General features: G+C 35.9%; 1 protein-coding gene across 4 annotated transcripts in view; it reads right to left on the minus strand.

Moving 5' to 3' along the window:
- The window catches only part of HERC2 (HECT and RLD domain containing E3 ubiquitin protein ligase 2), a 270,781-nt gene that overhangs the window by 222,243 nt on the left and 21,919 nt on the right, over window positions 1-26,619 (minus strand). For all 4 annotated transcript variants that reach the window (XM_058736915.1, XM_058736914.1, XM_058736917.1 and 1 more), the window contains one exon: window positions 12,288-12,425. In XM_058736915.1, the coding sequence (XP_058592898.1) occupies window positions 12,288-12,425 (138 nt within the window). The remainder of the gene's footprint in view (window positions 1-12,287; window positions 12,426-26,619) is intronic.

The raw sequence follows: 26,619 nt of genomic DNA on the forward strand, positions 1-26,619 counted from the left end.
TCAAGATCCAGGAAGCTCAGAGAGTTCCAAATAAGACAACTCAAAGAAACCCACACTAAAATCACATTGTAACTAAATTAAAATGCCTAAATTAAAAACAAAAAAGGAATCTTAAAAGCAGCAAGAAAAAAACAACTTGTTGCATACAAGGAACCCTCAGAAGATATTCCAGCAGAAATTTTGCAGGCCAGAAAAGACTGGCATGATATATTCAAAGTGCTGAAAGAAAATAACTTCCAACCAAGAATACTGTACCCAACAAAGTTATACAGAACTGAAAAAGAGATAATTTTCTAGATAAGCAAAAGCTAAAGGAATTCAGCACTACTAACCACTTACAAAAAACGTTAAAGGGACTTCCTTAAACTGAAAAGAAAGGTAACCAATTAGTAACAAGAAAATATATGAAAGTACAACTCTCACAGGAAAGAGAAATATATAGTAAAGGTAGAAGATTAATCACTTATAAACATGGTATAAAGGTTAAAAGACAAAATTAGTAAAAATAACTACAGTATATACTACAATAATTAAGAGATACACAGTACAAAAAGATATAAATTGTGACATAAAAATATAAAGCATGGGGGTGAGAGTAAAAAGTTTGAGCTTTAGAATGTTTTCAAACTTATGCTGTTACCAACTTAAAATAGACTTATAAATATGCAAACCTCATGCTAACCATAATACAAAAACCTACAGCAGGTACACAAAAGATAATGAGAAAGAAATCTGAGCATAACAATAAAGAAAGCCATCAAACCACAAAGAAAACAAAAGAACAGAGGAACTACAAATCAGCCAGAAAACAATTAACAAAATGGCAGTAAGCACATACTTACCAATAATCAGTTTACATGTAAGTACAGAAAGTGCTCCAATCAAAAGATATGGAGTGGCTGAATGGATAAAAGAACAAGATCTATCTTTATGCTGCCTACAAGAGATTCACCTTCAGACATAAGGACACAAAGAGAAAGTGAAGAGATTAAAAAAGATTCTGTGCAAATGACAACCAAAGCAGAGTGGGCATAGATACACTTATATCAGACAAAACAGACTTTAAAATAAAGACTGTATAAGAACCAAAGAAAAGCATTACATAATGATTTTAAAAAGCCAATGCAGGGGCACCTGGGTGGCTCAGTCAGTTGAGCACCTGACTCTTGATTTCGGCTCAGGTCATGATCTCACAGTTGGTGGGACTGAGCCCCATGCTGGGCTCCACACCTTCAGCACAGATTCTCTTTCCCCCCTTTCTGACCTCCCCCACCAAAATAAATAAATAAATAAACATTTTTTTAAAAAGTCAATCCAACAGGAGGATATAACATTTACAAATATTTATGCACCCAACCTAAGACCATATAAATATTTGGGGACTTTGATATTCTCCTTTCATCAATGTATAGATTATCCAGTCATAAAATCAGTAAGGAAATATCACCTTAATTTACACATTAGACCAGATGGACATAGCAGATATATATGGCAAAACAACAGAATATATAGTCTTCTCAAGTCAACATGGAAATTCTCCAGGATATTAAACCACAAGAAAAGTCTTAATAAATTTAAGAAGACTGAAATCACATCAAGCATCTTTTCCAACCACAATGGTATGAAACTAGAAACCAATTAATTACAAAAAGAAAATTGGAAAATTCACAAATATGTGGAGATTAAGCAGCACACTACTTGGCAACCAATGCTTCAACCAAGAAATCAAGAGAAATCAAAAAATACCTGCAGACAAATGAAAATAAAAATAGAGCATACCAAAACTCATGGGATGCAGCAAAAGCAGTTCTAAAAGAGATAGGCAATAAACACCTACATCAAGAAACAAGATACATCTCAAATAAACAATCTAATTTTACACCTCAAGGAACTACCAAAAGAAGAACAAATGAAGGATAAAGTTGATAGAAGGAAGGAAAAAACAAAGATCAGAGATGAAATAATGAAATAAGTAATAAAAAGCAAAAGAAAACATCAATGAAACCAAGAGCTGGTTCTTTGATAATTTAAACAAAATTGACAAACATTTAGCTAAAGTCACCAAGAAAAAAGAGAGGACTCCAAATCAGAAATGAAAGAGATGTTAGACTGACAATACAGAAATATAAAAGTTCATAAGAAACTACTACGTACAATTCTACACCAACAAATTGCACAACCCAGAAGAAATGGACAAATTCCTAGAAACATTGCAAGACTGAATGAGAAAGAAAAAGAGAATATCAAATATAAGGAAAATTTAATCAATAATCAAAAACCTCCTAACAAAAAAATGTCCAGAACCTGATGGCTTCACTGGTAAATTCTGTCAAACATTCAAAAAAGAATTAACACCAACCCTTCTCTTAACTCTTCCAAAAAAATTGAGGAGGAGAGAACACTTCCTAGCTCATTTTATAAGGCGAGAATTAATACCAAGGCCAGATATGGACATCACAAGAAAAAAAAAATTACAGGCCAATTTCCCTAATGAACATACACACCAAAATCCCTAACAAAATATTACCACACTGAATTCATCAATACATTAAAAGGACAATACATACACCATGAACATATGGGATTTATTCCCAGAGATGCAAGGATGATAAACATCCACAAATCAATCAATGTGGTGTATACATTAACAAAATGAAAAATAAAAATCATATGATAATCTCAATAGATACAGAAAAAGCATTTGAAAAAATTCACCATCCAGTTAAGATAAAAGCTCTCAACAAAGCAGGTATAGACAGAATGTAACTCAAGATAATAAAAGCCATGTATGACAAGCCTACAGCTAACAATGACTTAACAGTGAAAACCTGGAAGCTTTTCTTCAAAAATCAGGAACAAGACAAGGATGCCACTTCATTCAACATAGTATAAGAAATCCTAGCTAGAGCATTCAGGCAAGAAAAAGAAATACAGGCATCCAAATTGGAGAGGAAAAAATAAAACTGTCACTATTTGTAGATGACATGATATTCTACAGAGAAAATTCTGAAGACCACAAAAAAAAAAAAAAAAAATCCTGTCATAGCTAATAAGCAAATTTAGTACAGTAAAATACAAAACTCAATACACAAAAATCTGATGCATTTCTATAAATAATGATCAGAGAAATCAAGAAAACAATCCCACTTATAACTGCATCAAGAAGAATAAAATACCTAAGAATAACTTTAACAAAGGAGGCCAAAGACCTGTACACTGAAAAATAGAAGACATAGATGAAAGAAACTGAAGATGACACAAATAAATGGAAAGATAATACATATTCATGAACTGGAAGAATTAGTATCGTTAAAATGTCCATAGTACTTAAAGCAATCTACAGATTCAAAATCCCTGTCAAAATTTCAATGGCATTTTTCATAGAAACAGAATGATCCTAATAGTTGTATGGAACCACAAAAGACCATATAGCCAAAGCAATCTTGAGACAAAGAACAAAGCCAGAGGCACCACACTCCCCAATTTCAAACTATATTACTATGTTATACTAATCAAAACAATATGGTATTGACATAAAAACAGACACACAGATCAATGGAACAGATTGGAGCCCAGAAATAAACCTATGCATATATGGTCAATTAATTTACAACAAAGGAGCCAAGAATATTCAATGGAGAAAGGACAGTTTCTTCAATAAATGGTGTTGGGTAAACTCGACAGGCACACACAAAAGAATGAAACTGGACCACTATGTTACACCACACACAAAAATTAACTCAAAATGGATAAAAAACTTGAATGTAAGACCTGAAACCATAAAAATCCTAGAATTCAACATTTGTGATAAGCTCCCTGACACAGACCTTGGCAATGATTTTTTCAATCTGACACCAAAAGCAAAAATAATCAAATGGGACTATAGCCAACTAAAAAGCTTCTGCATAGCAAAGGAAACTATCAACAAAATGAAAAGGCAACCTACCAACTGGGTGAAAATATTTGCAAATGATGTATCTGATAAGGGATAAGGTGTTAATATCCAAAATATATTTTAAAAAACTCACACAACTCAATTGCAAAAAAAATGTAATTAAAAATGAGAAGAGGATTTGAATATACAGTTTTCCAAAGAAGACATACAGATGGACAACAGGTATATGAAAAGGTACTCAACAACATTTATCAAGTAAATGTAAATAACAACTATAAATCAATATAACCTCACCTCTATTAGAATGGCTAGAATAAAAAAAAAAAAAAATGAGTCCTGGTTAAGATGTAGAAAAAAGGCAACACTCTTACACGATTTTTGGGAATGTAAATTGGTGCAGCTACTATGGAAAACAGTAAGGAGGTTTCTCAAAAAAATCAAAAACAGAATTACCATATGATTCAGTAACTCCACTTCTTGGTATTCATGTGAAGAAAACAAAAACACTAATTTGAAAAGATATATGTACCCCCATTTTCAGCATTATTTACAATAGCCAAGAAATAGGAATAAACTAAATGTCCACTGATGGATAGATGAGTAAAGAAAATATGGTGTATATACACATTGTAATATTATTCAGACATAAAAAAGGAAATACTGCCATTTGTAACAACATAGATGGACTATGAAAATATTATACTAAGTGAAATAAGACGTAAAGAGATGGATTTTGAAGGCATTATGCTAAGTGAAATAAATCAGATATAAAAAGATAAATACTAGACGATCTCACTTGTATGTGGAATGTAAAAACGAAACAAAACAAAATCAAACAAACAAAACCAAGCTCAAGGATACAGAGAACAGATTAGTGGTTGTTTTGAGTCACTGGGGTAGGGTGGTTGAGGGAGCAGGCAAAACAGATAAGGGGATCTAAAGACACACATTTTCAGTTATAACATGAGTAAGTCATGTGGGTGTAGTGTTCAACAGTGACTATAGCTAATACTGTACTGCATGTTTGAAAGTTGCTAGGAGAGTGGATCTTAAAGGTTCTCATCACAGAAATTTTTTTAATTATATATGGTGACTATGGTAACTGGACTACTATGGTGATCATTCTTATATATGTAAATACCAAATCAAGATACTGTACACCTGAAACTAACATAATATTACATATATCATTATATCTCATACATATTATATATCTCATATATATTATACCTCATCTTAAAAAAAAAAATGAGCAGCCACAGGACCTACCTATGGGAATATAATAAAAGATCTAACATTTTTCTCATTGAACTTCGTTCGGGTGGTTAAAGAAGGGGGTGGGATTGAAAAAGTATTCTAAGTAAAGCTGAAAACTTCCCACATCAGCAAGATGTAAATCTACAAATCTAAGAAGGTGAGCAAATTCCAAACAGGATGTACCCAAAGAAATCCACACTAAGACACATCATAATTAAACTAAAGGCAAAGAAAATATTGTAAAAACAGCCAAAGAAAAACACCTTAACTATGGTGGAATAACAATTCGTGTAACAGCAAATTTTTCATCAGAAACCACAGAGGCCAGCTGAAAGCAACAAAATATTTTTAAAGTGATGGGGAAAAAAAAGGAATCATTAACACAGAATCCTAAATACAACAAAAACCTCCTTCAGGAATGAAAGGAAAATAAAACATTCTCAGATGAAGGAAAACTAAGAATATGTGTCATCAGCAGACCCACACTAAAAGAATGGCTAACGGAAGTTCTCTAAACAGAATGGAAACAATAAAAGGAAAACCTTGGCACTCAGGAAGGAAGAACACTGTAAGTAATACATGGGTAAATACAATAGTATTTTCTTCATCTCTTGACTTTTCTAACTTATGTCTGAACCTTCACCCAAAAATTATAGTATTACCAAATGTGGTTATAAATACAAGCAACAAAATATTTAAGGCAATCATATAAACAGAAAAGGATAAAGGGAAGGTTTCTGTACATCAATCAAACTGGTTAAATGACACAACCAGGAAACTGTCCTTAGTTATACATATATAATGTATTAACCACACAAACTACTAAAAAGGATACACAAAAAAATAAACTCAAAAACACTATAGATAAATCAAAATGGAATTCTAAAAATGGTCAAGAGAGGCAGTATGAACAAAACAAAAATAAATAAAACAGAGCAAAGAGAAAATGTAAAACAGAAGTCTTAATTTAAGCTACAATTTACCAATAATTACATGAAATTCAATGCAGTCTAAATGAAGACACCAATTAAAAGACAGATATTGGCAGAGTAGACTAAATAACAGAACCCAACTATAAGCCATACACAAGAAAGTAACTTCAAATGGGCAAAAGTAAAGGGACAGAAAAAACAAAAAGCATGCAAACAGAAAGCAAGAACGGGTATACTAGTGTCAAATAAAGTAAACATCGGAGCAAAGATAATTACTAGAAACACAGAGCAACATTAAAAAATGAGAAGAGGTGCCTGGGTGGCTCAGTCAGTAAAGTGTTTGACTTAGGCTCAGGTCATGAACTCACAGTTCATGAGTTCAAGCCCCCAGTCAGACTGTGCTGACAGCTCAGAGCCTGGAGCCTGCTTTGGATTCTGCGTCTCCCTCTCTCTGTGTTCCTCCCCACTTGTACTCTGTCTCCCTCTCTCTCAAAAATAAGATTAAAAAACAAAATTTTTTTTCAATATATGAAATTTATTGTCAAATTGGTTTCCATACAACACCCAGTGCTCATCCCAAAAGGTGCCCTCCTCAATACCCATCACCCACCCTCCCCTCCCTCCCACCCCCCATCAACCCTCAGTTTGTTCTCAGTTTTTAAGAGTCTCTTATGCTTTGGCTCTCTCTCCCACTCTAACCTCTTTTTGTTTCTTTTTTTTTTCCTTCCCCTCCCCCATGGGTTTCTGTTAAGTTTCTCAGGATCCACATAAGAGTGAAAACATATGGTATCTTGTCTTTCTCTGTATGGCTTATTTCACTTGGCATAACACTCTCCAGTTCCATCCACGTTGCTACAAAGGGCCATATTTCATTCTTTCTCATTGCTGTTGACTGCCACAATTTCTTTATCCATTCATCAGTTGGTGGACATTTAGGCTCTTTCCATAATTTGGCTATTGTTGAGAGTGCTGCTATAAACATTGGGGTACAAGTGCCCCTATGCATCAGTACTCCTGTATCCCTTGGGTAAATTCCTAGCAGTGCTATTGCTGGGTCATAGGGTAGATCTTAAAAAAAAAATTTTTAATGAGATAATGGTCAATCCACCATTAAAACATAATAATTCTAAATGTGTATGCACCAAACCACAAAATATGTGAACAACAACAACAAAAAAAAAACTGAAAAGAGAAAAGGACATTTACATACCCTTACAGTTGAAGACCTCAACATTTCTCTCAACAACTGACACAACAAGACACAAAAGAATGCAACAACACCACTGGATCTACCCACAGGATCTTGGATTGGAACAACCAACACAATCTAATCAACATGTTTCAAACACTCCAGCCAATAGTAGAATACACAATCATTTACAACAAATATCAAAACAGTCATATCCTGAGCCACAAAACAAACCTCAACAAATTTAAAAGAAGTGAAATCACAGAGTATGTTCTCCAAAACAATGGAAACAAACTAGAAACAGAAAAATTCAGTTACAGAAAAATAATGGGAAAATCGCCATACTCCTGGGAACAAAACAACACACTCTTAAATAATCCATGGGTCAGAGAGGAAGGGATATCAAAAATATACTGACTTGAATTAAGTTGTAAATAGAACAGAGCAAATTGGGGGTCATGGGGGGAGTTAAAGCAGTCATGAGAGAAATGTACAGTACTGGCACGCCTGGTGGTTCAGTTGGTTGAGTGTCCCACTCTTGATTTCAGCTCAGGTCATGATCTGATGGGTCATGAGATCAAGCCCCGCATCAGGCTATGCACTGACACTGCAGAGCCTGCTTGGGATTCTCTCTATCCCTTCTCTCTATACCACTTACTTGCTTGTGTTTGCTTGCTCACTCTCTCTCAAAATAAATAAATAAACTTTAAAAAAACAAAAAAAAAAGAAATGTACAGTACTAAATACGTAATCTGAAAAGTGGGAAACTTTCAAATCAATAAATATAAGCTCCCATCTCAGCAACTTAGGAAAAAAATAGCAAAATAAATCAAAAAGTAAGCAAAAAAAAAAAAAATGGAAATAACTAAGAGCAAAAACAGTAAGATTGAAAATGGAAAAAACAGTAGAGAAAAATCAATGAAACAGAGAACTGGTTCTTTCAAAAGATCACAAAAACTGACACACCCATGAAGAGGACTGACAAAAAACAAAAAGAGAACAGACATGAATTACAAATATCATGAAAGAAACTGGCTCAGGGCTCCTGGGTGGCTCAGTCAGTTAAGCATCCAACTCTTGACTTCGGCTCAGGTCATCATCTCAGGGTTCATGAGATCAAGCCCCATGTCGGGCTCTACAATGACAGCACGGAGCCTGCTTGAGATTCTCTCTCGTGCTCCCTCTTTCTCTGCCCCTCCCCCATTCACACTCCTACTCTCCCAAAATAAACTTAAAAAAAAGAAAGAAAGAAATGGGCTCTACAGATAATTAGGAGCTATTAGGGAACAATTCTACACATATAAATTAGACAACTTAGACAAAATGGGCAGATTCCTCAAAAAATACAAACTACCCCAACTCAGCAAATACGAAACAGATCATTTAAATTGCCACACAACTGTGGCACCTGGGCGGGTCAGTTGGTTAAACGTTTGACTTTGGCTCAGGTCATGATCTCACAGTTCATGGGTTCAAGCCCCACGTTGGGCTATGTGCTGACAGCTCAGAGCCTGGAGCCTGCTTTGGATTCTGTGTCTCCCTCGCCTTCTGCTGCTCCCCAACTCATGCTCGCTCTCTCTCTCTCTCTCAAAAATGAATAAACATTAAAAAAAAAAAAACCTTTAGGGGCGCCTGGGTGGCTGTCAGTTGAGCATCTGACTTCGGCTCAGGTCATGATCTCACAGTTCATGAGTTCGGGCCCCACATTGGGTTCTGTGCTGATAGCTCAGAGCCTGGAGCCTGCTTCAGATTCTGTGTCTCCCTCTCTCTCTGCCCCTCCCCCACACACACTCTGTCTCTTTTTGCCTCTCAAAAATAAACATTAAAAAAAATAATAAAAAAATAAAATAAAATTAAATTAAATTAAAATTAAAAATTAAAAAAAATTTTAAAAAGAAAAAGAAACTGCCATACTATTAAGAAAATTGAATTCATAATTTAAGAATCTCAAAAAGGAAATCACAAGATTCAGATTGCTTCACTGAAGAATGTTACCAAATATTAAAACATAATTGACAGATTCTAAACAATCTCTTCTATAATACAGAAAAGGCAATACTCCCAATACATTTTAAGAAGCTAGTATTAGCATGATATCAAAACCCAACACAGTACCAAAAAAAAAAAAATTATAGAATATTGTTCTCGTGAATATGGGCACAAAAAATCTTTAACAAAATATTAGTAAGTAGAATTAACTTAATTCTAGAATTAATAAAAAGAACATCATCACCAAGTGGTGTTTATTCCAAGAATGCAAAGCTGGTTCAATAGTCAAAAATCAGATCCTTCATATTAACAAACTAAAGGGGGGAAAAATTACATGACAAATCAAGCAATGTAGAAAAAGCATTGGATACTGGGGCGCCTGGGTGGCTCAGTCGGTTGGGCGTCCGACTTCGGCTCAGGTCACGATCTCACGGTCCGTGAGTTCGAGCCCCGCGTCGGGCTCTGGGCTGATGGCTCAGAGCCTGGAGCCTGCTTCCCATTCTGTGTCTCCCTCTCTCTCTGCCCCTCCCCCGTTCATGCTGTGTCTCTCTCTGTCTCAAAAATAAATAAAACGTTAAAAAAAAAAATTAAAAAAAAAAAAAAAAGAAAAAGCATTGGATAAAATTCAACACTCATTCACAATAAAAACTCTCAGGAAACTGGAATAGACAAGAACTTCTTCACCTTTATAAAAAGCATCTATAAAACTTATGCTAACATTATAGTTAACAATGAAAAGACTAAATATTTTCCCCTAAGATCAGGAATAAAGTAAGGCTGCTCTCACCACTTTTATAAAACATAGTAAAGAAGTTCTAGCCAGAACAATAAGGCAAAAAAATGTAATAGAAAACACATAGATTGGAAAGGGGGAAATAAAACTGATGGTCTACATAGAAAATTCAAGAAAGCCTCCTAGAGTAATAAGGTTGCAGGATACAAGATAAACATACAGAAATAAATTGTATTTCTATATACTAGCAATGAACACATGGATATTAAATTATCCAAAAGTTATTTAACAATTTGTAAGGAAAGGCAAAGGAACCAGAACAGCTAGAACAATATGAAAAAAGAATAATAAAGTGGGAAGAACCAGTCTATCTGATTTCAAAACTTACTCTTAGTTATAGTAATGAAGAGCATGCTGTGGGCAGACAGATACACATATGGATTAGTAGAACAGAATAGAGAAACCAGAAATAGACCACACAAGTATACCCAAATAATTCTTGACAAACGTGCAAAACCAATTCAATGAAAAAAAGGTAGCCTTTTCAAAAAATGGTGGAGCAATTATTTATAAGCAAAATAATAAAATAAAAAAAACACTTGACTTAAACCTCACATTGCACACAAAATTTAATTCAAATGAAACAGAAGCATACATGAAAAACATAAAACTACAAAACTTTTAGAGAAAAAACAGAGGAAAATCTTCAGGCTCAAGGTCTAGGCAAAGAAGAGAAGGAAGAGGAGGAGGAGGAAGAAAAAGAAAGGAAAATCTATACTGAACTTTATCAAAATTTTGAAACTTTTGCTGCGCTAAAGACACTGTTGAGAGGGTGAAAAGATAAGCTATGAACTGAGAGAAATTATTTGCAAACCATAGATAAGACAAAGGACTAGTATCTGGAATATATACAGAAGTGTAAAAACACCATGATAAAAAGAAAAAGAAAAATCTAACATGAATAGGTATTCTACTGAAGAAGATACACAGATGGTAAACAGCCACAGGATTCTGCAAGTTAAAACCACAATGAGATACCACACCACACACCTAATAAAAAAAAGTGACAACACCAATTGATGGTGAGGACACAGAGAAACAGGATCACTCATACGCTGCTGGAAATGAAATGGTGTAGCCACTGTGGAAAAGTTTGCCAGGTCCTCAAAAAATTAAACACAGAATTACTACATGATGCAGCAATTCCATTCCTGGGTATATACACAAATAACTGAAAGCAGAACTTATGTATACTTACACTCATAGCAGCATTATTCACAACAGCTACAAGATAGCAGCAACATACATGCCCATCCATGGATGAAAGGATCAACAAAATGTGATCTATACATATAATGGACTATTATTCAACCTTTAAAAGGAAGGAAATTCTCACACATACTACAACATAGATGAACCTTGAAGACATTATGCTAAATAATGAAATAAGCCAGACATAAAAGGACAAATACTTTATGATTCCACTTACACAAGGTAACCAGACTAGTCAAAATCCTAAAGACAGAAAGTAGAATTGTGTTTCCAGGGGCTGAGGGTAGGGAAGAACAGGAGTTACCATTTAATAAGTATAAAGTTTCCTTCAGTTTGGGAACATGAAAAGGTTCTGTAAATGGATGGTGGTGATAATTACAAAACATTGTGAACATGTTTAATGTCACTGAATTGTATACTTAAAAGTGGTTGAACCAGTCAATTGTATGTTATGTAGAATTTACCATAATATAAAAAAATTTTTAAGTTAAATTTTTAAGAGTTCCATAACTGGGGGTGCCTGAGTGGCTCAGTCAGTTAAGTGTCTGACTTTGGTTCAGGTCATGATCTTGCAGTTCATGAGTTCAAGCCCCATATCGGGCTCTGTGCTAACAGCTCAGAGCCCGGAGCCTGCTTCAGATTCTGTGTCTCCCTCTCTTTCTGCCCCTTCCCCACTTGCGCCCTGTCTCTCTGTCTCTCAAAAATAAATAAACATTAAAAAATTTTTTTAAAGAATTCCATAACTGGGACATCTGGATGGCCCAGTCGGCTTAGCATCCAACTCTTGATTCCGACTCAGGCCATGATCCCAGGGTCATGGGTTCAAGCCCCACGTTGGGCTGTGTGCTGAGCATGAAACCAGCTTAAGATTCTCTCTCGCTTCCCCTCTGCTCCTCTCCCTCACACTCTCTCTCTAAAATAAATTTTAAAAAAAGAATTCCACTACCAAAAAACAAATGTCCATCTGGTCCATCTGATACTTTCCAAAGTACCAGAATCTCCGAAGTTCAGAATACATACCTGGTTGTTTGCCCCATACCCAGCTCTCTAGGATTGATCTGGCCCTACATGCAGGTGCAGGAGTTTCTTCTTCATCTCTTTTCTCTTTGTCATTCAGATCTTCTTTCTTTGTTCCACTTTGAGTATCAACTCCATCATCTAAAAAATTAAAAATCAAAAAAATATCTATAAATTCCTTTTCAAAATGTAGCATCCACTTGTCAGTCTCTTTGCAAATGTCCCTCCCAAAAATGGAAAGTTCATTACAATACTCAACATTAGCTGAAAGTTTGAGGATTAAAAGAAAATTATATGAATCATCACCATAAAAGGTACAGTGTGATTTATGAAGTAACGAATGGCCCAGTAACCTTTTAATAAAGAAATCAATATATCATTCAAACTCTTCTTTGAAGCATGTCTTCTAAAATATTCCATCAATTCCATACTACATTTCACAACTAAGAAACTTAGTCTTTTTTTTTAATTTCCTTAAATAATCTCAACACCCAACTTGGGGCTCAAACTCATGACCCCAAGATCAACAGTCATGTGTTCTACCCACTGAGCCAGCCAGGTGCCCCCCAGAAACTTAGCTTTGATATCACCTAATTGAATTTCATGTGAACTGCTTTTATCCAGTGACCCCCAAGTGCATCCAAAAGAAGGGAGGATGTGTAATGGGAGCATGATTCAAAAATCATTTTTAACTCTATATATTGCCCTATTCCACCGAGAACCACTGCTACACAGGACCACCACCATTGACAGAGTATAATTCAGGAGTTTTGGAACCCAAAAGTTGAAAACCATGACTTTAGACTACTGACAATTTAGGTTTCAGTCAAGAACAAATGTCATGAAACTCCTTACTGAGCAAATAAAGACACAGCTCACCTAAACCTTGAAGTATAAACATGTCCTATCCTAGAAGGCCAATACTAAATGAATTATTTTCTACATAACATAATTAGAAATACACATATAAATCTGTGAAAGAGAGATCATATTACAAACAGGAGTATCTAAAAATAACTAAAACCAACAAGTGACAAGTACTCAAGAAACTCCCGTATTCTGTAAGAAAATTATCAGATATCAAACAGGAGAAATCCCAAACGACTAATGCTATGAAGAGTTACTCAAACTCATGTTTATAAAAATATAAACTAAAACAATAAAATACTACATTACATTCACCAAATTGGCAATCGTTCGTAAACTAAAATATAAGCTCCAAGACAGGATTTTTTCCCCCTCTTCATCTGGTACTTGGTTATCCCAAGTACCTAGAACAATGCAAGCCAAGAAGTAAGCCTTCAATGATCTGTTGGATAATTAAGTAACGTTAAGTGTCAGTGGAAATGTGGGGCTAGAGGCACAGGTGGCCAAAGGGTAGACAGATGTTTTTTGAAATATGTACATTTTTATACACTGCAAATATAAAATCACCCAGCACCTCTATATTAAGCACTAATGTTTGCTTAAGTCATAGAAAAAGACCTGGAATGAGGTTCTCAGCCCTCAGAAGCACTGGGTGAGGGGTATGCATATACACACTTATATACACATGTGCACACATATCTTTGATACCACGCCTGAGTTCTGTCACCTGAGATTCTGGTTGAGTTGCTCTGGGACAGGACCTGGGCACTACCTTTTTTAAGTTGCTAAGTATTTCTAATATTCAGCCAGTATTAAGGATCACTAGCACAGAAGATATAATTTTACTAACTCAGTGTAAATGCAACTGACCAAACAACATGGTAGATTTTTTTGGTTTTTTTTTTTAATACAATTTATTGTCAAATTGGCTAACATACAGTATGTACAGTGTGTTCTTGGTTTGGGGGGGTAGATTCCCATGGTTCATCGCTTACATACAACACCCAGTGCTCATCCCAACAAGGGCCCTCCTCAATGCCCATCAGCCATCTTTCCCTCTCCTCCACCCCCTCATCAACCCTCAGTTTGTTCTCTGTATTTAAGAGTCTCTTATGGTTTGCCTCCCTCCCTCTCTGTAACTGTTTTTTCCCCTTCCCTTCCCCCATGGTCTTCTGTTCAGTTTCTCAAGATTCACATGAGTGAAAACATATGATATCTGTCTTTCTCTGACTGACTTATTTCACTCAGCATAATACCTTCCAGTTCCATCCACACTGCTGCAAATGGCATGATTTCATTCTTTCTCATTGCCAAGTAGTATTCCATTGTATATATTAACCACATCTTCTTTATCCATTCATCAGTTGATAGGCATTTAGGCTTTTTCCATAATTTGGCTATTGTTGAAAGCACTGCTATAAACATTGGGGTACATGTGCCCCTATGACTCAGCACTCCTGTATCCTTTCATAAATTCCTAGTAGTGCTATTGCTGGGTTGTAGGGTAGTTCTATTTTTAATTTTTTGAGGAACTTCCATACTGTTTTCCAGAGCGGCTGCACCAGTTTGCATTCCCACAAACAGTGCAAGAAGGTTCCCATTTCTCCACATCCTCACCAGTATCTGTTGTTTCTTGAGTTGTTCATGTTAGCGACTCTGACCAGTGTGAGGTGGTATCTCGGTGTGGTTTTGATTTGTATTTCTCTGATGATGAGGGACACTGAGCATCTTTTCATGTGTCTCTGGCCATCTGGATGTCTTCTTTGGAAAAGTGTCTATTCATGTCTTCTGCCCATTTCTTCACTGGATTATTTGTTTTTCAAGTAACAATGGTAGTGTTTTAGATACCACAACCTCTCTTAATGTAACAAACTAAGGCCACACAGAATAAAACTTTTTTTTTTTAAAGTAAGACAAGTGAGAGGAGAGGCCAAATAACTATGGCACTTGTGTTTTTAACAAGTTACTGTCTTTTTGCTAAAAACTAAATAATGAAAGAATTGTTACTGAGTTTTTTAATTAAGAACAGGGGTTTGCAAAATTTTGGGGTTTTTGCACAAGTGTGAGAGAAGTGTCCTGGAATGAAAACCTGATTCTCCAAATTCAATCTTTTACAAGCAGTTAGGCATAAGATCAGTCAACATCTCTAACCTTCAGTTCTGCCATCAGTGAAAGCTCAGAAGCCCACCTCCAACCTGCTATATGACAGAGGAACACCAGCATCTGCATGGAGGACTTGGCCCCAGCTCGCATGTGTCATCCCATTTGCTCCTCACCAGACACAAATAATCTTACTAGATATGTAGACCCCAACCTCCTGGAGACTGACTGGCATTCTGTAGAGGAAGAGGCAGGTCACCAGAACACCAAATCTTTCCTGTAACAACTCAGAAGATCATCACTATGAGTTACTGCACAAAACAGAAAATGCCAGAATACTGAGAAAATTTGGAGAGGGAGAGAGGGAAGGGAGAAGGGGAGGAAAGAGAGACAAAGACAGAGAATCAAAGGCTAGCACAGAAAGAAAAGGCAAGGTTAAAGCAGAGAATGGTTTCAAAGCATTACCCTCTGGGTTGTGGGCCCTGTACTGGTCCACTACACCCATCACTCCATTGCCCACGCCTCTGTCACAACAAAGATCCTGATCCCCAAGTCTGTAGAGAAAACATCCACGGCAGCAGTGGGCACAGCAAAGGGGTTAATTCAAGGCCAGTGTACACCAGGGTCCTTAAATCCTATAAAGCAACCAGTGCCATAGGGAGGCTCCTAGCCCTGACAATACTGACTTGAAGCTCTTAGGAGGAAAAAAAAAATTAAATTGAAACAAAGGTCCACAATTTGACCCAACTGGAACCCCAAAGTTTACTGAAAGAACTTATACAACAAAAAGATAAATGAGCTTTCATGACTCTATAATACAGGGTTCTTTTTATTCATACTCGGCTGTGTTGATTAAACTTGTTTACAATGAACATTATCATTCCATTAATTTAAAAATGTTTAGGGGCGCCTGTGTGGCTCAGCCAGTTAAGCATCTGACTCTTGATCTCAGCTCAGGCAATGATCTCACAATTCGTGAGGTGAAGCCCCATGTCCACCTCTGCACGGACAGCATGAAGCCTGCTTGGAATTCTCTCTCTCCTCCCTCTCTGCCCCTCCCCTGCTTGTGCGCACACACTCTCTCTAATAAAACTTTTTTAAAAATTATTAAAAATATGTAAACCTACTTTTCATGTTTTTAATTTAAATTTTAGTTAACATACAATGCAATATTGGTTTCAGGAGAATTCAGTGATTTATCACTTACATACAACACCCAGTGCTCATCACAACAAGGGCTCTCTTTTAACACCCATCACCCATCAAGCACATCTCCCACCCACTTCCCTCCATCAACCTTAAGTTTGTTTCTATCGCTAAGATTCTCTGTGGTTTGTTTCCCTCTCTTCTCTTTTTCCCACCACTTCCCCTGTGTTCATGCTTCTTTCTTAAATTCCACATGAATGAAATCATATGGTATTTGTCTTTCTCTAATTAACTTATTTCACTTAGCATAATACATTCTAGCTCCATCCACATCGTTTCAAATAGCAAGATTTCATTCTCTTGATGAAACACACTCCATCTTCCCTATCCATTCATCAGTCAACGGACATTTGGGCTCTTTCCACAGTTTGGCTATTGTTGATAATGCTGCTATAAACACTGGGATGCATGTACCCTTTCGAATCTTTATTTTTGTATCCTTTGGGTAAATACCAAATATTCAATTGCTAGATTGTAGGGCAGTTCTATTTTTAGTTTCTTGAAGAACCTCCATACTGTTCTCCAAAGTAGCTGCACCAGTTTGCATTCCCACCAACAGTGCAAGAGGGCTCCCCTTTCTCTGCATCCTTGCCAACACCTGTTGTTTCTTGTGTTGGTAATTTTAGCCATTCTGACAGATGTGAGGTTATATCTCATCATGGTTTTGATATGTATTTCCCTGAACATGAGTGATGTTGAGCATCTTTTCACGATCTGTTAGCCATCAGGATGTCTTCTTTGGAAAAGTGTCTATTCATTCTTCTGCCTATTTCTTTTTTTTTAATTTTTTTTTTAACGTTTATTTATTTTTGAGACAGAGAGAGACAGAGCATGAACGGGGGAGGGGCAGAGAGAGAGGGAGACACAGAACTGGAAGCAGGCTCCAGGCTCTGAGCCATCAGCCCAGAGCCCGACGCGGGGCTCGAACTCACGGTCGGTGAGATCGTGACCTGAGCTGAAGTCGGACGCTCAACCGACTGAGCCACCCAGGCGCCCCTCTTCTGCCTATTTCTTAACTGAGTTGTTTGTTTTTTGGGTGCTGAATGTGATAAATTCTTTATAGATTTTGGGTACTAACCCATTATCAGATATGTCATTTGCAAATATATTCTCACATTCTGTTAGGCTGCCTTTTAATGTTGTTGATTACTTCCTTCACTGTGCAGAAGCTTTTTATCTTGATGAAGTCCCAGTAGTTCACGTTTGCTTCTGTTTCCCTTGACTCTGGTGACATATCTACTAAGAAGTTGCTCTGGTCAAGCTCAAAGAGGTTGCTGACTGTGTTCTCCTCTAGGATTTTGATGATTTCCTGTCTCACATTTAGGTTTTTCATCCCTTTTGAGTTTATTTTTGTATAAGGTGTAAGAAAGTGGTCCAGGTTCATTCTTCTACATTTCGCCATCCAGTTTTCCCAACACCCATTGTTGAAGAGACGGTCTTTTTTCCATCGGCTATTCTTTCCTGTTTTGTCGAAGATGAGCTGACCAATATAGTTGTGGGTCCATTTCTGGGTTTTCTATTCTGTTCCACTGATCTATGTGTCTGTGTTTGTGCTGGTACCATACTGTCTTGATGACTACAGCTTTATAATATAGCTTGAAATCCAGAATCATGATGCCACCAGTTTTCTTTTTCAGAACTGCTTTGGCTATTCCAGTCTTTTGTGGTTCCACACAAATTTTTTTGGGTTGTTTGTTTTAGCTCTGTGAAGAATGCTGGTGGTATTTTCATGGGGACTGAATTAAATGTGCAGACTGTTTTGGGTAGTATGGATATTTTAAGAATGTTTGTTCTTCCAATCCATGAGCATGGAATGCTTTTCCATTTCTTTGCGTCTTCTTCAATTCTTTCATAAGTCTTCTATAGTTTTCAGAGCACAGATCTTTTACCTCTTTAGTTAGGTTTATTCCTAGGTATCTTATTGGTTTTGGTGCAATTATAAATGGGACTGATTCCTTAATTTCTTTTTCTACTGCTTCATTATCAGTGTACAGAAATGCAACAGATTTCTGCACGTTGGTTTTATATTCTACAACTTTGCTGAATTCAAGGATTAGCTCTAGCAATTGTTTGGTGGAGTCTTTCAGGTTTTCTATATAGAGTATCATGTTGTCCGCAAATAGTGAAAGTTTGACTTCTTACTTGCTGATCTGTATGCCCTTTATTTCCTTTTGTTGTCTGATTGCTTAGGCTTGGTCTTCCAATACTATGTTAAATAGTAAAGGTGAGAGTGGGCATCCTTGTCTTGTTCCTAACCGTAGGGGAAAGGCTCTCACTTTCTCCCTGAGGATGATATTAGCTGTGGGTCTTTCACATATGGCCTTTATGATGTTGAGGTTGTTTTATCTATTCCTACTTTGTTGAGAGTTTTTATCCAGAATGTATTTCATCAAATGCTTTTTCTGCATCTACTGAGAGGATCATATGGTTCTTATCCTTTATCTTAGGAATGTGGTGTAGAAATAACCAGCCTTGCATCCCAGGAATAAATCCCACTTAATCATAATAAATAATTCTTTTCATGTACTGTTGAATTCTATTTGCTAGTATCTTGTTGAGAATTTTTATATATGTTACAGGTTCTGAATTAACTTTAGTATCTGCTAAAATGCACCAATTGGCAAACCTCCAGGGATTTTAATCAATAGTGGGGCTCAGATTACATTTATGCCCGGAGATCCCACTAAATGTAAACAAAGTACCCCCTATAATCTTAGGAAAATTACTACATATAATCTGTAGGACAACAGGTATGCCTTATTTTAACCATCAGAACTGTCTTGCCTAAATTTCCCCTGGTCATAGCAACTACTGCCCTAAAATATCCCATCGTAGGCCTAGATGCTCTGACACAATGAATAATTAATTAAAATTAAGTATTTAGCAATTATAAATTGGCTTAACAAATATGGAACCTGTTATACAATGAACTTTGTCCTCCAAAAAGATGTTTTAGTTCTAATCTCCAGTACCTATGAATGTGACCTTATTTGCAAAAACGGTCTTTGCAGATGACCAAGTTAAGATGAAGCCATCAGGAGGGCACCTGGGTGGCTCAGTTGTCTGTGTGTATGCCTCTTGATTTAGGCTGAGGTCATGATCTCACTGTCTGTGGGTTCAAGCCCTGGCAGTGCAGAGTCTTTTAGGATTCTCTCTCTCCCCCTCTCTCTGACCCTTCCTTGCTCACTCTATCTCTCTCTCTCTCTCAAAATAAACAAATGAGCATTAAAAAAAATGTTTTAATGATGAAATCATTAGGGTGGGCCCTAATCCAGTATAACTAGTATCCTCACAAAAAGAGGACATTTGAACACAGAACACAGATATACACAGAAGAAAGACAATGTGAAAACACAGGGAGACAATGTCATCTAGAAGCCAAGGAGAGAGGCTTGGAAGACCCTTCTCTCTTAGCCCTCAAAAGGATACAACCCAGTTGACACCTTGATTTCAGACTTGTAGACTGAAGAACTGTGAGACAATACGTTTCTGTTGTTTAAGCTTCCTAATTTGTAGTATTCTGTTACAGCAGGCCTAGGAAATTAATAACAAATACTCCTTTTTCACACCCTCAGAGACTTTTTCACTAAAGAGGCTTAGGAACTTACTAAGGAACTTACTTCCTAAACTTACTTCCTTACTTGCAGGCCCCCTGGAGTCTCCGAACCACCTGTAACGACAACATGTTGCCCAGGGGCTTCAGATGTAAGGGCTCTTACCAGCCCTACACTATGCATCATTGGAGTGGAAACTGATGGCCATATACTGAGTTTTCCTGGAAACAGAGGCTCCCAAAGAACCTGAGCCTATGACCATCCACACTCAGCTCCCCACTATGCTTTGGGTCATGGAAGCAACCTCCCTACAAGCTTGACACAGCTATAACATGGAACCAAACCTGGGCCCCTTTGCCCACTTGTACAAGGGGGTGGACTCCCCTGTTCTCAGTCCCTTTTCTAATGCCACAATGCTGAAAGTCACCCCTCTCCATGGCTACTGGGGGAGCCCCTTAGATCAACTGAATGAACAGAACTTGGAGTTCACACACTTTATGGACAACATCTCTACCATCATATGTGATGGAGGTCAATGGAATGCTGCTGCTTTCATCCCCTTGTGAGGGTGTCCCTAAGAAAGGATGGGACCCAAAGGCCAGTACAATTAGCAAAACCTCTGACAGCTGTTTTAGCACTGGACTTTCTAACCAACAAATGGCCCCATATGCACATTTTTACAAACCTTTGAGCCATAGCCTCAGTGTTGATCTTTTGGGGGTAAAGAACTCCAAGAATCTCTTGCCTCACAGACATCGAAACTATAAATCAAGGTGGGGCACCTGGGTGGCTCAGTCAGTTAAGTGTCCAACTTTGGCTCAGGTCATGAACTCGAGGTTAGTGAGTTCGAGCCCTGCATTGGGCTCTGTGCTGACAGCTCAGAGCCTGGAGCCTGCTTCGGATTCTGTGTCTCCCTCTCTCTTCCTCCTCCACTTGCACTCCGTCTCTCTCTCTGTCTCTCAAAAATAAAGATTAAAAAAGAAAGAAAACTTGAAAATATAAATCAAGGTGATACATCCCTATGTATACTAAGGCCCCAATATGAGGCCTCACTTGTCTTATCCTTGTAAGGACAAGGACCATTACTCCTTACACCCCTCTGGAGTTGACCAAAGAATTCATTCCACTTCTCAGAATACACTATGCTGGGCTCTTTAGGAAAGCATTCAATGACACTTCCACCTCGCCTAGAAGAGGAGTCATCGAGTTTACTTGAGAAGCACAATAGACTCCTCAGAGAACTTCTATTTAAATTACTCACAATTGGCAAATGGAATTTTTGTCACCATTGCCACAGGTAATGATTAACCTTAAATGAACGCCCCCTGGGGGCATATACTCCCACACCAATACCACAGGGGTCACTTGATGAACTATATTTACATAACAAAGGATACTTGTAAAGTTCACGTTTTTGACGTCCACCTCACCATATGGTCCTCTCCTTCCCGGTCAAGTACCAACTCACTTCCTATGAAGCACTTTTCCCCCTAAAAGTCTCAGTCATCACCAAGGTTTAAACTGATGTCATGGCATCAAAAGGCCAATTATGGTATAAGGACTAAAATTAGGGTTCTACATGTTTAAAGTGCTGAAACAAAACAACTATTAACTAGAATTCTACATGTAGCAAATAGATCTATCATTCTCAAATGAAGAAAAACTAAGAGAATTTGTCATCAGCACCTATTTTAATAGAATTGCTAAAAAGATCTTAAGAACAAAGGAAACAATAGTAGAGGGGAATTTGGAACATCTGGAATAAATAATGAGCAATAGCAGTGATATATATAACAGTAAATAAATTATTCTTCTCTTAGGTTTCTTTACGTTCATTTGAAGACTGAAAGCAAAAATTCCAACACTGTCTAATAAGATTTTCAAAGCATGTGGAAGTAATATATAAATAATACAATTATAACATAAAGGGAGAAGAGTAAAGATACCTATAGGTGGTAAAGTTTCTACATTCAATTAAAGTGGTAAAATATTGATTTAAATAAACCAAAATGTTTAAGTACACATTTTGTAATCCCTTATAGCAACCATTAAAAAAACTATAAACAAATACACTCAAAAATCACAATAAAAAAATTGAAATGGAATACTAAAAAAATATTCAAATACCCTAAAAGAGCAGGTAAGGTAAACAGGAAAAAAAAGCAGAAAACAAGTAAAAAAACAAATAAAATGATATTCTTAAACCAAAACATATCATTAATTATACTACATATAAATAGTCTAAACACAAATTAAAAGACAAAGTGTCAGAATGGATTTTTTTAAATGACTCAATTATATGCCATCTCTAAAAATTCATTTAATATGTAATGATACAAGGCAACTAAAAGTAAATGAGTGGAGGGGTGCCTGCATGGCTCAGTCACTTAAGCGTCCATCTCTTGATTTCCACTTGGATCATGATCTCGTGGTTCATGAGTTCGAGTCCTCCATCAGGCTCTGTTCTGACAGCATGGAGCCTGCTTGGGATTCTCTCTCTCCTTCTCTCTCTGCCCCACCTCTGCTTGCATGCTTGCATGTTTGCGCGCGCACTCTCTTTCTCTCTCAAAATAAATAAATAAACTTTAAAAAAAAGTAAATGGGTGGAAAAAATATATACCAAGAAACACTAATCAAAAGAAAGGTGAAATGACTTTATTAATATGAGACAAAACAGATTCCACAGCAAAGAAAATTACCAGAGATGAAGAGCAATAATAATAAAGGGGTAAATTTTCAAGAAAACATAACAATCTTACATGCATATGAAGTTAACAATAAGCCATCAAAACACAAAATGAGAACTGCAAGGTAAAATGGACCAACTTACAATTATATTAGAGATATCTAAACTACCCTCTCAGTAATAGAACTAGTAGAAAGAAAACCAGCAATAATAAAGTACTGAAGATCATGACCTCAACCAAAAGTACGAAATCAACATTTTACATGTTGATCACCAAACTACAGCAGAAGTCATTCTTTTTAAAGTATACATTGAATAGTCACCAAGATAGACCACGTCTTGGGTCATAAAACAAATCTTAACAAATTTAAATGAGCTGAAATCAATTATACTAAGTATATATGGCCTGTCTATATGGCATATAATCAGAAATCAATTAACAGAAAGATAACAAGACGATGTCAAAAGACTGGGAAATTAACACATTTCAAAGTAATGCACAGGTTAAAATAGTCTCCAGGGAAATTTAAAAATATTTTGAATCAAATGAAAACACATCGAAATTTCTGGGGTGCAGTTAAAACAGTCCTTACAGGGAAATTTACAATATTAAATGCTTATGTTTACAAAAAAAAAAAAAAAAAAAAGGTCTGAAGTCAACAATCTAAACTTCCACCTTAAGAAACTAGAAAGAGAAAAGCAAAATAAACCCAAGGCAAGCAGAAAGAGGTGAATAATGAAGAGCAGAAATCAATAAAACTGAAAAGAGAAAAACAGAAAAATAAATCAATGAAACTAAGAGTTGATTTGTTGAAAAGATAAATAAAATTGATAAACTATGCACAAGACTGTTGGGAAAAGAAAAACAGAGAAAAGACAGTAATTACAAGTATCAGGAATGAAAGAAGGGTATCTCTAGAGCCAGTACAGATATTAAAAGGATAAGGGAATACTACATCAACTCTAAATACACAAATTCAACAACTTAGAGGATATACACCAGTTCCTCAAAGACCACAAACTACCAAAATTCACCCAAGAAGAACTGGATAAGCTAAATAGTGTGATAACTATTCAAGAAATTTAGTTCAGAGTTTAAAGCCTTCCAAATAGAAATGTCAAGACCTAGAAGGTTTCAATGGAGAATTCAACTAAATATTTACAGAAGAAATTTATACCAATTCTACAATCTCTTCCAGAAAATGGGAGGAGGAACATTTCCCAGCTCATTTACCAAAACCGGACAAACAAAAGTACAGTTGACCCTTGAACAACACGGGGGGCAGGGGTGCCAACTTCCTGCCAGTTGAAAATTTGCATATAACTTTTTGACTCCTCAAAAAAATTATCTACTAATAACTTTTATTAGTAGATAGCCTACTGTTGACCAGAAGCTTTACTGATAATATAGTCAATTAACACGTTTTGTATGTTATATGTATTATATACTACATCCTTACGATAAAGTAAGCTACAGAAAAAAAATATTAGGAAAATAAGGAAGAGAAAATGCATTTACAGTACAACGCTGTAAACTATCTGCATAGAAGCAGACTCACACAGTTCAAACCCATGTTGTTCAAGGGTCAATCATACAAAAAATAACAGCTATAAATGAATAGCCCTCATGAACATAGATGTAAAATTCTGAATAGAATATTAGTAAACTGAATCCAGCAATACATATAAAGAATAATACACCAAAACCAAGAGGAGTTTATCCCAGGAATACAATGCTGGTTCAATATTTGTAAATCAATCAATGTAACCCCCCAACAGAAATAAGAATCACTTGATACTATCAATTGATGTATAGGCAATGATATCCACTCTCTTCACCCATATTTGATACTGTACTAGAAGTCCTAGTTAATGCAATAAGGCAAGAAAAATTGGAAAAAAAAAAAAACTGTTCCTATTCAAAAACAACATGACTGCCTTCATGAAAATCCCAAGAAACATTCTACAAGCACTGCCTAGTGAATTTAGCAAGGTCACAGGAGACAAAGCCAACACGCAAAAATGTAATATATAGTATCATCTACATATTTTCTACATAACAGACATAATGTAGAAGACATACTATATAATATCAACATACAGTTGGAAAGCAAAAAAAAATTTAAAACATTTACAATAGCTCCAGAAGAAGTAAATACTTAGGTACAAACTAACAAAATATGTATAGGAAATGTATGCAGAAAAGTACACAATCCTGATGAAAGAAATAAAACACTACCTAAATAAATGGATATACTACGTTCATGAATTGAAAGACAAAATATAGTAATGACGTTAATTCTCCCCAAACTGATCTATAGATTTAACAGAATACCAATCAAAAGCCCAGCAAGTTTTTTGTAGATATTAGAGAAGCTGATTCTAAAATTTACATATAAAGCAAAAAAACTAGGATAAATAAAACAATTATGAAAAGAAACAATAAAGTTGGAAGAGTCAATTTTAATACTCAGTACTCAGCCACAGTCCTAAAACCAATTCTAATACTATAAAGCCACAGTAAGCAAACAGTGCAGCATTAGCAAAGGGATAGACACATATCAATGCAACAGACTGGAAAGTCCAGGAATAATCACATACAAATTAAGTCAATTCATTTTTTACAAAGTACAAAAGCAATTCAATAGGAAAAAATAGTATTAGAAAAACTGGATAACCATGTGCAAAAATAAAAAATAACTTCAACCCAAACCTTGTACTTTATACAAAAATTTACTCAAAATGGACTAATGGCCTAATAATAAAATGAAAAACTATAAAACTCTTAGACGAAAACATAGGAGAAAATCTTCATTGCCAGACAACAGGCAAAAAAATTCTTAGACATGAGATCAAAAGCACAATCCATAAAAGAAAAAATTATAAAATACACTATTAAGAGAATAAAAAACCAAGGTACAGACTGAGAGAAAATATTTACAAATCATGTATCTGAGAAAGGACCTGTAATGAGAATACAAACCATAAAAAAAATTCTCAAAACTAAATAAAAAGAAAACAACCTAATTAACCAATTAACAAAAATTGTAAACAGAAACTTCATCAAACAGGATGTAAGGATGACATGAAAGGGTATTTAACATTACGTGCCATTAAGGAAATGCAAAATAAAACCAAGATGAGCTCCTACTACATAATTGTAAGAATAGTTAAAATTAAAAGTACTGGTGATACCAAGTGCTGACAAGGATACAGAACAACAGGCACTAACACACAGTGCTGGAGGGAAGGCAAAATAATAAAGCCACTGTGAAAAAAAAATTTGGCAGTTTTGCATGAAGTGAAACATACACTTAGTATATAGCCCAACAGTCATACATCTCTAGGTATTTATCCTAGAGAAATGGAAACTATATTCATGCAAAATTTGTACAGAAATGTTCATAGCAGATTATAATTACCAAAAAAAAAAAAAATAGAAACAACCAAAATGAATAAATACTGTGGTACAAACCATGGAATATTACTCTAATACAAAGAACTATTGGTACACACTTTGGATGAATCTTAAAGATATAACTAGTGAGTAAATAAAGCCAATTTCAAAATGTTATATTACATATAATTCCATTTATATGACAATTCTCAAAAAGGCAAAACTACAGTGATGGACAACAGATGAGTGGTTGCCAGGGATTAGGGGTTGGGGAAATGTGTGACACAAGGGAACAACACAAGGGAGTTTTTCTAAGGACAATGAAACTGTTCTGAATCGTAATCACAATGATGGCTACATGAATCTATATATGTCTTTAAAACTTATTGAACTGAACATCTAAAAGGAATAAATTGCACCATATTACTTTTAAAAATAAAAATTGTTTAAATGGTTTTTCCTAAAATTACAGTAAAATTTCAATTAAGTTCAACAAACATGTATTTACCACCCAGCACATCAAAG

This window comes from Neofelis nebulosa, chromosome 7, assembly GCF_028018385.1.
Source record: "Neofelis nebulosa isolate mNeoNeb1 chromosome 7, mNeoNeb1.pri, whole genome shotgun sequence".
NCBI lineage: Eukaryota > Metazoa > Chordata > Mammalia > Carnivora > Felidae > Neofelis > Neofelis nebulosa.